This window comes from Drosophila obscura, unplaced genomic scaffold (assembly GCF_018151105.1).
Source record: "Drosophila obscura isolate BZ-5 IFL unplaced genomic scaffold, ASM1815110v1 contig_36, whole genome shotgun sequence".
Lineage (NCBI taxonomy): Eukaryota > Metazoa > Arthropoda > Insecta > Diptera > Drosophilidae > Drosophila > Drosophila obscura.
The window spans coordinates 1,351,733-1,367,905 of record NW_024542824.1 but is presented as its reverse complement, the minus strand read 5'-3'; the positions used below and the strand labels follow the sequence as shown (position 1 = coordinate 1,367,905).

Genomic DNA, 16,173 nt, shown 5'->3' with positions numbered 1-16,173 from the left:
TTCAATAAAACGCAAGATAATCGATTTAATGAAGGGGCGTTTTATAATCCGTTTTCCTTCAAGAGGACTCCATGCACACGTTGCCAGCACGCAATGTACTTGCCAGACATGCGAATGTCTTTCCCCCGTCTGCACATTTTGCTGGCAGCGGAGGTCGTTGTGGTGGCATCGGCAGTCGCGTTGCTGGCGCAGCTCCATGGGGCACATTTCAGCAGCGGAGGTCGCTCCACGACTGCGGCGTGTGCTTCGGCGCATGACATATAACTGCGATGCATCTTCATAGTTCGCGTCTTGGATTTTGCAGCTTGGAAGGGGAGGCTCACGTTCTGGAGCTCTTGTTCATTCTTGTTGTCATGTGTGTTACATGTGGCGTATGCGCATTATTCGTGTTATGTATACAAAAGGAGTACGAGGAGACAAGTACTCTGTTTGTAACATGAACATTTTAAAATTCATTTTATTTATTGCTAATCCCCTCACTGCATTGTGTTTTTTTAGTGATAATTTAGTTTGTCAAATTAACATTATCTGTTCCATAATTCGGATGTATTGTAGATAGATATACTTACGTACTTATACGAGTAAGTCCTTGGCACTGACATACGGGAGGAATGGCCGGGTGATCACATGACTTACATGATGCCAAGCGGAAAGGTTCTATGCAATTGATAACTCTGTTCTGCGCTTCTAGAGGCTAATATCTGTAAATATAAAACATATTTCACTTTTCTTTTCATTTCTTTAAATCGTTCTGAATCACTTTATTATTAATGACGAGACGCTTTACTTCTTCCCTTTGATGGATATACGATTTATCTTCCTGCAGATTGAAGATTCAAAATGAAAGCTAAAAGGTTATTGATTACTCTGATATGTTCCACTGAAGATCACACTTAAAAGACATATTCTCCAGTGACCCCAGGTCACTTGGGGTCGAATAAAATTGTATTCTTATTTTTTACTATAAACAATATAATAGATACCTGTGATTGGTTCACTGGTTTCCAGGATCTCTTTAAGGCCATTTGTTATCTCGTTTGTTGCCACTGATCGATTATATAACTACCTATAAATATCAATGATCTGTCCTTGACAGTTGGCCTCCTTGCGATCCTATTAAGCAATACACAAGACATAATTACACAAGATCAACAAGAAATATTATTCTCAATGGAATGTTTTACTGATTAGTTGGAGTAGTGATAGTACCTAAATCCTCCTACAGTACTGAATATTATTTAATCAATCTTTCATGCTCCCCGAAGCATTTTCGGGTTTCTTGGTGTTTAAATGCCCCATAATATGATCTCCCAGAGCTTCTCGCAACAGCACTCTCACACAGACATGCATTCATGTGATTCAATAAGATATTCGGACCAAGTCGATGACAAGTGCCTGTTGTTTTCAACGTGTGTAGTATTTATGTGTGAATGAAAATTGGAGAGCCCAAGGTGGGATACATAGCGGCGACAGAAGAAGTGCGCCGCCCCATTCCCATTTCATTGATCCCCACAGTTCATTTTCAGCCGCGAATTGGTGACGACGCGTCGCGTTCTGGGGGCTCTCTCTCGCGCCGTAGAGCGAAGTCCAAGGTATTGAACCCACTCTGTCGCAGTGCATAGACCTCCTCCTCCCTCCTCGTGTTCGTCTTCGAGAACCAACTGTTGATTTCCTGCTAGAGGATTAGGCAACAGAAGTCAGCAGTCGGCAATCATCATTCAGCAACGTCATAATCATTCAGCCAAAACCGAACCCCCAACACTGTCTAATCGCCTCCCGTTGCGTTGCGAGCTAGCCAAGGGAAAAGCGTTTAAAGCTTTGAAATAGCAATGAGTTTACACTGAGAGAAAAGGTTCTAAATGGAGTTAGATTAGAGGAATTCTGATAGCTTTAAGGATTGTTGGTTAAAATACATTTTTTCACTTGAAATATGTGTTTATATTATAAAATAATAATTTTTTGAGTCAACAAATTTTAAATTGTGAATCTATGTGTTATTTGTAAAATGTAGTACTTACGAGTATTTTGAACCTAAAACTAAAATTATATACATAAATGAACTTATTATTTTAAATATTTTAAGCATATGTATAATTATGTATGCTAATATTGGTGGACACCTTTAATAAAGAAGTTAGTGCTGTAATCTTTAGATTATAGCCAAAATAGTTGGTAATTGAATATTATAAGCTAATTCTAGAACAAATTTCCGCATTCAGCATTTATATTCTGTACTTCAATCTTTTTCCTTCCCCACTTTAAAATAGATATTTAATTATTGATCCAATAATATTATATTTTCGCCAGTGTATCTGAATTTGTTGCTGGCATAGCTGTTGCTGCCTTGTTATTCATGGTTATCGAACACTCTCATCCACTAGACAAACAAACGTGCCGCACGTTGTCGCTACACGTGAGTGGGGGCACTGTCTCGCTGAGTTAGAGTGAGATGCCCAAAGCAGAACTTTGCGTCGCTCTCTCGCAGACAGAACAGCAGTACACAGCGCCACACGAATGCGGGGCCCGACGACAACTTGTGGCTCTGGAGGGAGGCTTCGGCTTTGGCGTCTCATGCGGTTGCAATGTGAATGGAGAATATTGGGTGTTCGTGTGGGTGTATCTACCGTGTTCGGGCTGCTCGACGAGTGATGTGGCGCTGTGGCTGCAGCAGCGGCTGAATATAAGTAGCAGTAACTCTCAGAGTTCCATCAAAGCGGTTCGATTCGCGCAACAGCAAACATACACCCAGAAATATAATAGCAAATATTCATAATATTCAACAAAGTATTTAAGATATTGCATCTATTATATTTATTGGGCTTACCCTGATAGTAAGTTTTACATTATAAATTATAAAAGTTTGTTCAACATTGTTCCAAAAAGTACAATCATTTCAAATGCATTCGGTAAATGAATAGCTAAAATATTTCAATCTTGTAAAAGTGTGTGCATATATTCATGTTTTGGCTTGGTATTGGTGCAAGTGAATGACTATGACTATGTCTCTGTCCCTTTCTGAAAAAAGGCAGTAATCGAGAAGAGTGGAATTGTAAATACGCAGTTGTTTGATTGTGTATGAGACAAACTTTAAAATAGAATATGCAAAGAAAGATAACTATAATAAGTGAGGAATGACTAGACATGAGATATAAAATATAAAAGTGAAACATATAATATGACCTATAGTAAATCTAATCAAAATTTTAATTATTTACAAAGTATTTTCAGAGCTACATAAAAAATCAGAATTCTCAAAATATTTGGTGTGATTTTTCCTGCCACAAATATACATAAAAAACATATACTAGAACAATTACAACCAGATAAATCGATCAAGTGCATGGCAACGCTCAACAAAATCTACCAGACATATTTCGCAGAACTTAAATCACTCTCAAACCACGGTGGAAAACCAGACATATACCCAGACAGAGGCAGAAGAAAATACAATCCGGTAAGAGACAGAGACCTCATAGAGAATACTGATAGCACTAGGACAGGGCGGGTCGAGGATACTAAGGCATACACGACCTATCACAGTCGGCAATCACGTAGCACAGCCCCTAAAGCACAAAAAAGCTGAGAGATAAAGCTTTATTTTGCGCTACATTTAAATAAGAATTAAATATATGTTTTAGTGTGAAATTGAATAATATTAAAGGGAGCTTTATGTACAGATATGTTCCACATTCTTGCCCATTCTTTCCAAGAAATGGGAAAATTCACATCCAAATTCTCAGCCCGAACACCCAATATCTTATGTAAGTGGCAGTCATTGAACTGCCTGCAGTTAACAGAGTTGGAGGCTTGGCCTCCAATTGATTGGCTGTCAAAAGCAGTTCCACAAACATCAAACAAATTGGGGGGGTTTTGGTACCTTGCCTGTCACTCTGGTTTGCTTGTCCCATTGCCACACATACAGATACTATCTGGGGCCCCTCCATTTCAACCTGGGTTTTAAGCATCTCCTTCACCCCGACACATTTGATTTAAAAAATATTTATTTATTTTTCTATCTTCGATTTCCGTTTAAAATTCTAAATCCGAAGTAGGTAGGTCTGGCGTGGAATTGCTTGAATGAAATGTTTATTCCTTTGCAACCTTTTTCTCAGTCAGAAGTTCAGTCATGAATCCAATGCGCATATCATTTGTAGTTTTTTTCAATTGGTTTCGCTACGAGTTTTATGTAAGTTTCATTCTATGATTTCATAACCAATCGGCGGAAATGGTATTGGGGTTATTTGCAATTGAGATCGATGGATAAAATGTGGTTATGGATTTGATTGTTATTTGCATTTAAGAGTATTTTTTGGCAAAATTTAAATTTCTAGAGGCTTTATGCTATTTCACATAAAGCCTCTAGAAATATAAAAAGTAAGTGCGAGAGATATACATATATGTATGTCAGAAGATTAGTTTAAAGATTATACTAGATTATACCGAAAAGACAAAAGTAATTAAAAGGTGGTGCAGACCATGCTGAAGGGCTTGAAAATTTGTCATTGAAGATAAAATTCTATCTTGGAAAAAGCTTTAATTAGAAGAAGATCTATCATATGTATATTTCGATCGATATATATTTTCCTTATTTATGAATTTTACCTTTAAACTTCATTCTTATATGATATTCTCCTATTTCCAACCTTTTAATTCTCTTAATTAAATATCTATTCCTTTTAAATTTAATTTATCAACTAAAGAAGGGAATTATTTCCTTCATCTCCCCTAATGTATTTTCAGATGCGTGCCATTTAACGTGCTCGCCTAAAAGCTTGCCACAAAATTGCTATGCCACTCAGAGTTTTGCTGCAAATGTAGGATTGCCTATTAGCCAGGAAAATCTACTTTACCATCAGAACAAAGCGGGAAAAAGCCATTTCAAAGTCAGTTAAGAGGAAGCCACAAAAACGGGGGGAAACTAGGTGGAGCTGGTGGCATTTTTCTGCTGCCTATTCAGGCGCTAAAAATATCTCAATGGGGGGTCTCGATAGCACCTCAATTGTTTTCTGTCTTATGTTGCTGTTTCTCCTACTGCCACACATCCACTGGTGCCACCGTTGCCCCTACCCTTCAGCTGAAAATTGTTTACACAATCAATTTGAATGTCTGTGTAAGTCACATGCGGCTACATGCCGCCCCTTTCGTAGCTTTTCCTTGGTTATGTTTACATCGCCTCCTTTGCCTCCGCTTCAGCTTCCGACTTCCACTTCGACTTTGACTGGGCGAAGGTTGGCTTCGGGAATTCTCTAGCTGGGAAAGTGTTGTTTCTGGGAATTTCCTTTAGCCCTGCACGACGGGTAGTAAATGGGCAGCACGCACCTGGGCACGTGTATGGGATTCATATTTCGATTCATATGAAAATCTTGCAACGACGAGTTGCGAGTATTCGCGAGTATTCGATTGTCACATGCAGTCGACTCTTTAGGAACTTTGGCGTTTGGCTTTGGTTTCAGTCCCTGAAGAGGAGCTAGAGGACATTGGGTGGAGAACGATAAATATTTTCAACCCTCTCTCTCGGCTCTCAGAGAGACAAGCGCAAGAAAGAGACAGCACTCTTTGACAGTTGTTGTATACTGAAAACATATCGTCCTCAAAAGAGAGCAGATGTCGCGATAAGACTACCTTATATAGTTGTACCAAAGACTAAACAATAACAAGATGCTGCATGAGCGACCAAAAAACCGGTTCTATGGCGGGGCTTATCGCTACGCCTCCTAGACAGAGGGAGCGCGCTGGGTTTTAATTCTCTTTTCAGCTATGCATCGTCTCTCACCGCTTCGTCTGTTCGTTAGCGACGAGCCTCAGCGCATGCATATGCACAGTGGGGCCCTGCCTGCTCCAGCTGGCTAAATTAAGAAGCGAATAAGAGTTCAATAAATTGTTTCACATTGACACCGCCATCACACTGAAACAATTTTCAGCTTTGAGTGCTTATACCTCCTCAAATAAAACTATATTAAAAATAAAATTTTAGAAAGCTTTTGGTAAATTTGCCAAAAGATGAGTATATAATTTTTTTAACTGTGTTATCCCACTGTGCCACGCCAAAGACTTTGGCATTACCCGTAGCATTTCAGAGCCTAAAAGAGAATCGAAGTAATAGTAGATGAGCAAAACCAAAACAAAAGTGCCAAAAGTTTTTTTTAGTTTTGTTCTTTTGATGCCAAAATAATATTTGGAAAATCAATCATGCATATTATGGTGAAGGTACATATTAATATAGGTAAATTTTGTATTAAAACATAGTCTATTTCTCTCTTTATTTACAGTTACAAACTCACAAGGGTACAAGAATCTTTCATGCTCAAGGCTGACAATGAGCACAGGAATCATTCAAGATCAGCTCAAGATTAAACACGACTACAATTTTATATAGAGAATATAGAAGAAAGGTTATGGATTGGTTACTCGCAACGCCGCAGTTGCACAGCGCCTTCGCTTCGCTGGGGTCCCTGGAGGGCGACACCTACGTGGTCAGCCCGAATGCATTATGTAAGTAAGCGAAGGACATGCTATCAAACGAATTCTATAAGATGGATATCCCTTCTTTAGCCATTCTAGAGGAGATCAACTACAAGCTCACGTATGAGGATCAAACGCTGCGCACCTTCCGGCGCGCCATTTGCTTTGGCCAGAATGTGCGATCCGATTTGATTCCATTGCTGGAGAACGCCAAGGATGATGCGGTGCTGGAGTCTGTCATCCGCATACTGGTCAACCTCACAGTGCCAGTGGAGTGTCTGTTCTCCGTCGATGTGATGTATCGCACGGATGTGGGTCGTCACACCATCTTCGAGCTGAACAAGTTGTTGTACACTAGCAAGGAGGCATTTACCGAAGCCAAGAGCACCAAGAGCGTTGTGGAGTACATGAAGCACATTCTCGAGTCCGATGCCAAGCTGTCGCCGCAAAAGTGCGACCAGATCAACAACTGTCTGCTGCTGCTGCGCAACATCCTCCACATACCGGAGACGCACGGCATCTGTGTAATGCCAATGATGCAGTCGAACAATCCGCACGGCATCACCATGCAGAACACCATTCTCTGGAATCTCTTCATCCAAAGCATTGACAAGCTGCTCATCTACCTGATGACCTGCCCGCAGCGCTCCTTCTGGGGCGTCACCATGGTGCAACTGATCGCTTTGATCTACAAGGACCAGCACGTGAGTACTCTCCAGAAGCTGCTCAATCTCTGGTTCGAGGCTTCGCTGTCGGAGAGCTCCGAGGACAATGAGAGCAACACCACGCCCCCGAAACAGGGCAGCGGCGAGTCCAGTCCCATGCTGACCTCGGATCCCACTGGATCGGATTCATCGGACAATGGCAGCCAGGGACGGAGCATGAGCATCAGCATGAGCCTCAGCATGAGCATCAGCATGAGCAGTCTCTGTGGCAAGAAGGAGACACCAGAGGAGCGGCAGCAAGCCTTAAGGGATGGCACTGAAGCCACACTTCAGGAGGTGAGCCGCAAGGGTCAGGAGTATCAAGATGCCATCGAAGCCAAAGAGCGCATGGGATCTCCCATGGATGATGTGGAGGACTATGAGGAATCAGACTTCATACACAGGCAGCTCCAGCGAGCCAGGCAGACAGAGGAGGAGGAGGACGAGGAGTGTGACAACGAGGTAGCTGCCGTGGCCTCGGAACCCTTAAATCTTATAACACAACCAGCTGACAATGTCAACGACACTACCAGAACCACAACGTCCGTATCGACCAGTATCATGCCGTTCCGAGCACCGCTGCCCGTGGGCAGTCGGCCATCCTACTCACATGCCCCACCGCAGCACCAGAGCTATGCTGCCTATGTGGCAGCCATCAAGCTAAGCCAAAAGTCCCCACATGCCGGCAAGCTACAACTGACGAAGGGCAAATGCTGTCCCCAGAAGCGAGAGTGCCCTTCCTCGCAGTCGGAGCTTTCAGACTGTGGCTATGCCACGCAGGTGGAGAACCAGGAATCCGTGTCAACCTCCAGCAATGATGATGACATGCCGCAGGGAAAGCCACTCCACCAGAAGCCGCCATGCAACACGAAGCCGAGGAATAAACAGCGTCTCATCCTCAGTCCCCTGGACAAAAAGGAGCTACGACGCAAGAAGCTGGTGAAGCGCAGCAAAAGTAATCTGTGAGTATTCATCGATTATTGGAATCGAAATGAATCATCTAACTTTTGTTCAACTACCTTTGGCAGCATCAACATGAAAGGACTCGTGCAGCATACACCCACTGAAGATGATATTGCCAATCTGCTGAAAGAGTTCACTGTGGACTTTCTGCTCAAGGGCTACAATTATTTAGTGGAGGAGCTGCATGCTCAACTGCTGGCCAATACGGTAAGTGAAAACCAAAAGCCCTTCCCAAAACCTATCCACTAATCCATTGATTTCTAACAGCTACCCATTGATACGTCGCACTTTTTCTGGCTGGTCACGTACTTCCTGAAGTTTTCTGCCCAACTGGAGCTGGACATGGAGCACATTGACACCATACTCACCTACGATGTGCTTAGCTACCTCACCTACGAGGGTGTCATGCAGTGCGAGCAATTGGAGCAGAGTGCGCGGCAGCGAGACAGTGACTTGAAGCCCCATCTGCGACGCATGCACCTGCTGGTGACAGCCATCAGGGAGTTTCTGCAGGCCATCGAGACCTACAATAAGGTTACGCACCTTTCGGACGATGATCGCGATCATCTGCGACAGCTGAAAATCCAAATTGCTGACACGTCCGACCTGCATTGTCTGTTTGTGCTGCTGCTGCGACGCTTCAATCCCACCATCCATTCGAAGCAGTATCTGCAGGATCTGATCGTGACCAATCACATACTTCTCCTTGTACTGGACGAGAGACCAATGCTTGATGGCAAAAAGACCGAAAATCTAATGCAGCACATTGCACAGTAAGTTTAGAGACTCTTTTTATTCCTGGAAGATCACTCAATAAGTCACGGTCCATAGATTTGCCACTCTGGAGGTTATGCATTACTATGGCATTCTTTTGGAGGACTTTACCAACAATGGGGAGTTTGTCAACGATTGCATCTTTACCATGATGCATCACGTGTGTGGAGACTTAGGACAGATTGGTGTCTTATTTCAACCGATAATTTTGAAGACATATTCACGCATTTGGGAGACTGAATTCGGTCTGTGTGATGTGAGTTTTAAATAAATATTTATCCCCTGGAATGTGTTTACTTATTAAGCAATTCATTTTCTTCCTCAGGACTGGTCTGATCTTATCGAATACGTCATACACAAATTTATGAATACTCCACCCAAAACACCCATGACTATACCCACAACATCGCTGACAGAAATGACCAAAGAGCATAATCTGGAGCATACTATATGGTAGGGTTTAGAGTGAGACTTTCATCTTATATATTTTTTCTAATATTTGCTCTTTCAGCTCTTGGAATGCCGATGAGATGGATACCCTGTATTGGTATTATGTACAGAGCAAGAGCACCAATGATTTGGTTGGCAAAATTGTCAGACTCTTTAACAATAATGGCAATAAAGTCAAATCTCGCATTTCAATCATTCAGCAGCTGCTGCAACAGGTAAGAAAATCCCTAAAAATAATCAAAAAAGAGTTATATTCATGGACTACTAATTTCTTGAAGGATATCATAACCCTACTGGAGTACGATGACCTGATGAGGTACGAGGATGCTGAATATCAGAGAACTTTGTTGACCACACCCACATCGGTGACCACCGAATCGGGAATAGAGATGAAGGATGGCGGTTTTGGCAGGCCATCTGATGATATACAGGTACTAAATAGATTTCCCCCCAAAAGAGAGGCTTATCTAATCCAAATCTCTCTTTATTTAGATTCTTCTGGATCTAATCATTAAAGATAAGAAGAGCCAGCACTTGGAATGGGTGCAAAAGGTGCTCTTAGAATGCTGCTACATCAAATTGAATCTCAAGTCAGGCAGAAAGATGGCACACATTATGGAACCCGTGGCCTATCACTACATCATAAAGCAAAAGTCCATCCCTGTGGTGCAGTGGAACAACGAGCAGTCGGCCACGCTGCTGTATCAGCCATTTGTGTTGCTGCTGCATAAGCTGGGCATCCAGCTGCCTGTGGATGCGGGCTCAATCTTTGCCAGGATACCAGACTACTGGTCCCCCGAGAAGATGTACGGGCTGGCCATGAAGCTGGGAACCGTAGATAAACGTGAGTTTCGATCCCACAGATTCCAAATCCCACATAACCCGCCAAATGTCTCACTTCTTGCTCAAAATGTTTTTGGGGTGATGTATAGACCGTGTTATCAAATACATTTTGTTCATGCTCCAAAATTTTGATCATGGGAATCCGCCTGAGACCACCCTTCCCCCAAAGTCCGTCCCCACCTGCCCACCTACCTGCCTCACTCTCTCATTGTGTCTCTGTGGTTTGTGTGTGTATCTCGATATGCTCTGTGCCTCTCTCCTTTCTCTCCATCTCGATCTTATAGACGCCCTCAAGTTCGACGCCACCGAAATGGAAGAAGCCGCCGCGGCCAGTGCTGCCTCGATGCATCGATGCCATCATAACACGGGACCCCGCAATTCGCTGAGCTCACAGAGCAGCCTGGAGGTGGATCTGGGTGATGCAGAGGGTGAATTATCCCTCATTCCCGAAGTGGATACGGCCGTGGAGAAGGCCCATGCCATGGACTCCAGCTCCAGCTCGAACAATGAGTTTTTTGCAGTGCCCAGAGTTAAGACAGCCAATTCAATGATTAGGTGAGAATATTATCTGAATATATCTTTCAACTTTTACTCAATATATTTTCTTTTTTTACTCGTTTACTCTGAAGATATACACCCGATCCCACGCCTCCTGTTCCCAATTGGCTGCAGTTGGTCATGCGCAGCAAACGGAATCCACGCTCCGGTCCCCTTGGAGAGATCAGTGATTGGTGAGTGGAAGAATAAGCACCCATAACCCCACCTAACTTAAAAAAAACAATGCTGGAAAAATCTTCAGATTTATGGCACACGGCAGCTGCTCTAAGGCTCTCAAAAACATATTGTTAACATGAGCCTCATGCTCTCTCTCTCTCTCTGGGTCTGTCTGTCTCTGGCCAAAACTTATGGCAAATTTATGAACTTTAAGCCCCGTTTGGGGTCTGTCAGGTCTCCTAAATCCACTCGTACATTTACTTTCGTGTGTTGACAGTTGTTGTCGCCAGTTGCGCACTAAATGTCAGCTCCGTTTTGGCCATTGTCTGGCTCCTAGAACACCCCCCCTCCCTACCTAACCATGGCCAGGCCAGCCATCTATATAGAGATATGTGGTCATACATAAAGGCATATACCTCATCCGCTTTGGTGGACCCCACACGATCACCCGCTGCTCCTGCCACGGCTGCTGCTGCTGCCGCTCATGTTGAACAGCATTTTGCATTTGGTTTTATGACTTTTCTTGTATGGCTTTTTGTTGTTAGACCAAGATTTTAGATTGCCGATAAATTGCTGGATATACCGATTACAGGATTAAGATGAAAGGGATATTGTGTTTGAGGCTGAGCAGGAGTTCAGCGTTCTAGGATCCCTTTAAGGAGAGTTCGGAAATGGAATTAATAAAAGGGACAATGAAAGCTACAGAAAATTAAACCAAGACAGATGTCTGTCAAGAGTCGTTTAATCTGAGTAATCATCTAAGAACTTATTACTGTTTTCCTATCGATGGGTATTCCCGAACTCCCGACTCCCCCCACATTTGGAACAACTTAAAGCAGTCCGTGTTTCTGTGAGAATCATTTACACCTCGGACAAGTTTTGGCGAACAGCTATCCAACAATCAATGCTATCCATGAAATACATGGGCCTGACCTCTGTCAGCGCACCCAACGGAATCAGCAACAGCAGCCGCAACACGAAATGAAGTCATCGCGATTAGCACGCGCAGCCAGAGACCCAAACACATAGTCACAGTTATAGCTATAGCTGTTGTATCTGATAGATACCACATATAGAGTCGGCTGTAGCTCACACCCTACATGCATAAATTGTCTGCATGATAATCTCCAGAGCTGCTGCAGCTGCTCGAAGTCCAAGCGAGTGTAAATCAATCAATTCATTAAGCTTATAGGCCACTTTAACTTTAATAATCTGATCGAATAATCCGAAAATTGTCCATTGTTGGAGCACTAATAAGAAATTTGAGCTTAGTCAGAGTCACCCCACCCCTTAATCACCCACCACCGAAAACACCGAGCCGAAAAAAAACAATCCTCTGAAAATGACATTTAGCGGAGGTTACACTCTCATCTCTGACGATTTCATCCTTAGCAGAGGCCAGGCAACAGCCGGTTTCGGTTCTTTGACCCCCATGAGAATTACGAATTACAAACAATCAGAACCAGTTTAAGACTAAAATTTACATTTTTTATGTGCGTCTCTGGCTCTGAGTTCTGCGTTCTGAGAAATATTTTTGCTGATATTTTATTTATTGTATGGTAGTGCATTCTCTGCCCCTTAGACGCAACCTCTTCGCCACTGTCAAACGAGTTTCTTGTTCCTACTAAAATTTTGTAACTGCTTTTTATATGGAAAGTAAAAGTCAAATGTTATGCGATCTCCGATCCGCAATCCCCAACTACGGTCAGAGGCCTCCACAGGGAACACCGCAATGGCAGGTAGGCAGTGCGTGAGTTCCCCAGTTGATTTGGGAAAATGAGGCAAACAAGTTCTTTTTATTAGTTCAGCGATACATAAAAAGCCACTTAACTGGAAAACTGACTCAATAGTTTAGTTAGGTCGTTGGGCATTACTTGGAGAATGAGCAAAACGCAGTGTGAATTTCCCTGGTGTTGGCAAGAAGAGAGAGTTATTCTTGGCACAAGTTAACCTAACAAAGAAAATCTTGGGATATCCATCATCTCCATCTGCATAGATCTTAAAATATTTATTTGTATGGAGCATTTGTTGCATCCTCCTTCATCATACGAAACCTTCTCTTAGAAGAGTAAAAATGTCTCAATCTTATTCAATTGCACAACTCTTTTCCAAAGCTTTGGCAAATTAACACGCAAGTGGGCACGAGTCAGCTCCATTTTTTTTTTTTGTATTTTTGCTTGTTGCCCTAGGGCCGTGGGCGTTGACAAAAGGCAATTTTCCAAAGTAATTTACTCTGAAGCCTGGAAAAAATTGAATTTGACATTTTTCTCATTTTTTTGTTGTTTTTTGCTGTTTTTTTTTCTTCTCTTTCGTTTGCTATTTGTTGTTCAACCCACAAGGAAGCCAAAGTCAAAACTTCAGCGTCGGGTTGCACTTTTCAGTGGCCCGTGGTCTGTGTATTGGACTCTCCGAAGTGTCTGCTAGTCGGTGGCAACACCAAGTGCAGCAGTAGCATGGGGCAGAAGACTACTTGCGAGAGGCATGTTTCGCTTTGGTTTTCCCAGCTTGAGTTCTCGACCTTCTTTGTGTTGTAGCCACCGATTTTGGGTTTGGCTTCGGGACTGGTGAATATAGCTAACATTTTGCATTATTGCCATGGCCGCTGTTGCTGTTGTTATGTGGGCTACAAAGTAATAAGTGCAACATGGACACCTATTGCTCTCTTGTCTCTGGCATACTGGAGTGTTGTGTGTTGTGTGCTGTGGATTTTCTGTTTGAAGTGGCACTGCAGCTCCATCAATCAGTCTCATAAATCAGTTTAATTATTAAATAAACAAGTTCCCAAAACAAAAACTGTAGCACCAATAGAGCCGTGCGCTGAGTCACTGGAGTCTCTACACCACTTGGTGGGGACGGGGACTGCCACTTTAAGTTGAAAGTGTGAGAATATATGGGATGGAGTACCAAAGGGTTAATTGAGCTACGATCAGCGATGAATTTTGGAGGGTGAAACATACTAACATCCCCACTAACCGATTTATGTTTTCTTCCATAAATTTCCAGTATTTCAAGCACAGCAACCATAACTGGCGATGACGAAAGCATGGGCAGCAGGACCGTGTGTCCCACCATGTATCAGACAGGACAGATGATGGCAATGACACCCATGCCACCCATGAATATTCCCATAAATCCCATCAATCCCAGGAGCACCATGCCCCGTTTGCACAGCATCATGGGACCGCATAACGAGAACAGCAGCAGCTCTGGCTGCGGCGGCACCGTTTACTCCCAGTCGATGGGTGTACTAATGACCACCTCCGCGGTGGGTGGGGCTATAATGCGCGGCGATGTGGAGGAGGATGCGGCAATAAAGTCATCGTTCGAGAAACTGGAGGTCACGGGCACACACTTTGCACGGGCCAGCCATTTGGAGGAAGAATACAGCGCAATGGTGGCGGCTGTCTACAAGAACGAGATCATCAAGTGAGTTCCACTACGAAAGCGAACTGAAAATCGAAAGCCGAAACAGAACCACCCAATCAACAACGCTAGAAGACCCATAGACCCATAGAGCCAGAGAGGCCGGGCCCAGGAGTTTCTCGATCAGCTAATTGACAATTGGACAGATTGCGCAAAAATGGCAGGCCCGGGCCATTGACAGAATGTCCGACTGTCGAACTGTCGGGACTGTCAATACTTAAATGTCTGGGATGCCAGGCACACATATCTGAACAGTGTCTCACATCAATTTATGGCAACCAATTATTCAATTTCAGCCATTTGCAACCAATATGGCAGGCAACTCCAAAAAAGATTTATCTAAGCTCTTTTTTTCTTGGTTTCGTAAGATTTCTTTTCTAGATTTCGTTCGAATTATTTTTGGATGCAAATTCTGCCTAGATTTTGGGCTAGTTTGTGATTTTCTGTTTGTTATCGTTGGGGTCTTGTGAAGATTGTTTCTCATGATGTTCTCATGATTATTGCAGCGACAATGTTTCAGTGGCTTCCGATCTGACGCGAATGTATGTGAGCGATGAGGATGTGCCCCGCTATCACGCTATCATTGAAAATCAGGAGAGCGAAAGGAGATAAAGGAAGGCAAAAGGAGAGAGAGTAGAAAGAGAATTGAGTGTGAGGCCCACAAAGCTGGAATGAAATGTACCTTAATATCGAGCCAATCTTAAACCCAAAAAACCAATCTACACATATACTCGTACTCGTATACAGAAAGATATTTACAGAAAGACAACACAAAACACTTATGGGAACAGAAATACCTGAACAATCAGATATGTAGAGAAAATCTATGCAAATAATAATATACCTGATCAATCAGGAATGACACAAAGTGCATTATAAAAATGACAAAGAAAAGTCTAAAAATAGAAATGATGGTGGTGAGGCCCCAAAGATTATTTTTTAGTATAAATTATATTTAATTTAAATTTTAAGATTAGTTCTTAGTTCCGTATTGTATTCCGTAAGCGTAAACCTACATATACCTATACCATACCTATATAAATGGGCAGTTCCTGGTTGAATAGTGCAAATATACACACAGATAAATCTATTTACAACAAAAATCCCAAAGTAAGCTTGTAGAAGTGCACCCCATACATACATATAAATATATTGTAACCAACATGAAAAACCTAACCATGTGTGTACGTAGATGTATAACCATAAGTTATGCTTAGAGATGTTGTTCTACTAATAAAGCTTTTTATGTAGTAAAAGCTACAAATCTTTGTCTCCGTCTGTGACTTTGACTAGGAATCTAAATCCAAATCCCAAGCCAAATGTGAATAATGTGCAGCAAATTGGCGGAGCCAAAAGATAAACGAGCTGTGGCCAGCAAAGCGAATTAAGGTCATTGGTTGACTTTGCGGTAAGGATTGTCTGATTGTGTGGAGGTTGGGCCGAGGAGACTCCACGCATGGCGCTCACAGAAAACGGTAGCAGACTCAGACAGAACAGAAAAAATATTATAAATAAAAATCTACTATTCAGCAGGCACAGTGCCAGTCCCCCGTACCATTCACATATTCGGTCTTTCAGGCCACACATAAATGGCAAAACATGGCTAAAACAATTACCAAAATGCGCCGGGCCACAACAATCGGCTTAGGCATAAGGCATAAACATAAGCATACTCGTAGACGTAGTCGTACAAAAAATAATAATAATAATTGTGGCCAATTGCTGCTTAGTTGGCCAGTTAATTGCAACATAGCCCAGACGACAGTCCCAGCCCCAGCCCCATTCCGTCTTAGACTCTACTCTCGATGGCCACCACGATCACTGCAGTTCTTAACTTGTA

General features: G+C 42.7%; 1 protein-coding gene and 1 long non-coding RNA gene across 3 annotated transcripts; one reads left to right on the top strand and one right to left on the bottom strand.

Annotated features, from left to right (window-relative positions):
• Positions 1 to 20: 20 nt before the first annotated feature.
• LOC111074126 lies at positions 21 to 1,802 on the bottom strand. The gene is made up of 3 exons (XR_005968152.1): positions 984 to 1,802; positions 761 to 820; positions 21 to 701 (listed from the first exon to the last, which is right to left on the bottom strand). It is a non-coding gene; the product is annotated as an uncharacterized LOC111074126 (long non-coding RNA).
• A 720-nt stretch (positions 1,803 to 2,522) lies between these two features.
• Positions 2,523 to 15,589, top strand: LOC111074121 (protein timeless). 2 transcript variants are annotated; one of them, XM_022366764.2, is made up of 15 exons: positions 2,523 to 2,831; positions 3,220 to 3,454; positions 6,270 to 6,492; positions 6,553 to 8,128; positions 8,195 to 8,336; positions 8,397 to 8,902; positions 8,961 to 9,159; positions 9,229 to 9,356; positions 9,415 to 9,568; positions 9,632 to 9,784; positions 9,846 to 10,197; positions 10,286 to 10,751; positions 10,826 to 10,927; positions 13,914 to 14,336; positions 14,840 to 15,589. In XM_022366764.2, the coding sequence occupies exons 3-15, from the start codon at positions 6,396 to 6,398 to the stop codon at positions 14,943 to 14,945; spliced, it is 4,404 nt and encodes a 1,467-aa protein (XP_022222456.2). In that variant the 5' UTR covers positions 2,523 to 2,831; positions 3,220 to 3,454; positions 6,270 to 6,395; the 3' UTR covers positions 14,946 to 15,589. The 2 variants fall into 2 exon arrangements, with proteins under 2 accessions (XP_022222456.2, XP_022222457.2); XM_022366765.2 differs by having other exon boundaries at positions 2,527 to 2,831; positions 10,481 to 10,751.
• Positions 15,590 to 16,173: the final 584 nt, after the last annotated feature.

What these genes read in the sequence shown, in the direction of transcription:
- LOC111074121 (XM_022366764.2), top strand. Translation starts at nt 6,396, where the DNA reads ATGGATTGGTTACTCGCAACGCCGCAGTTGCACAGCGCCTTCGCTTCG. An exon ending in CTCAACTGCTGGCCAATACG is followed by an intron (nt 8,337 to 8,396) that starts GTAAGTGAAAAC and finishes GATTTCTAACAG; the next exon opens with CTACCCATTGATACGTCGCA. An exon ending in ACAGCCAATTCAATGATTAG is followed by an intron (nt 10,752 to 10,825) that starts GTGAGAATATTA and finishes TTTACTCTGAAG; the next exon opens with ATATACACCCGATCCCACGC.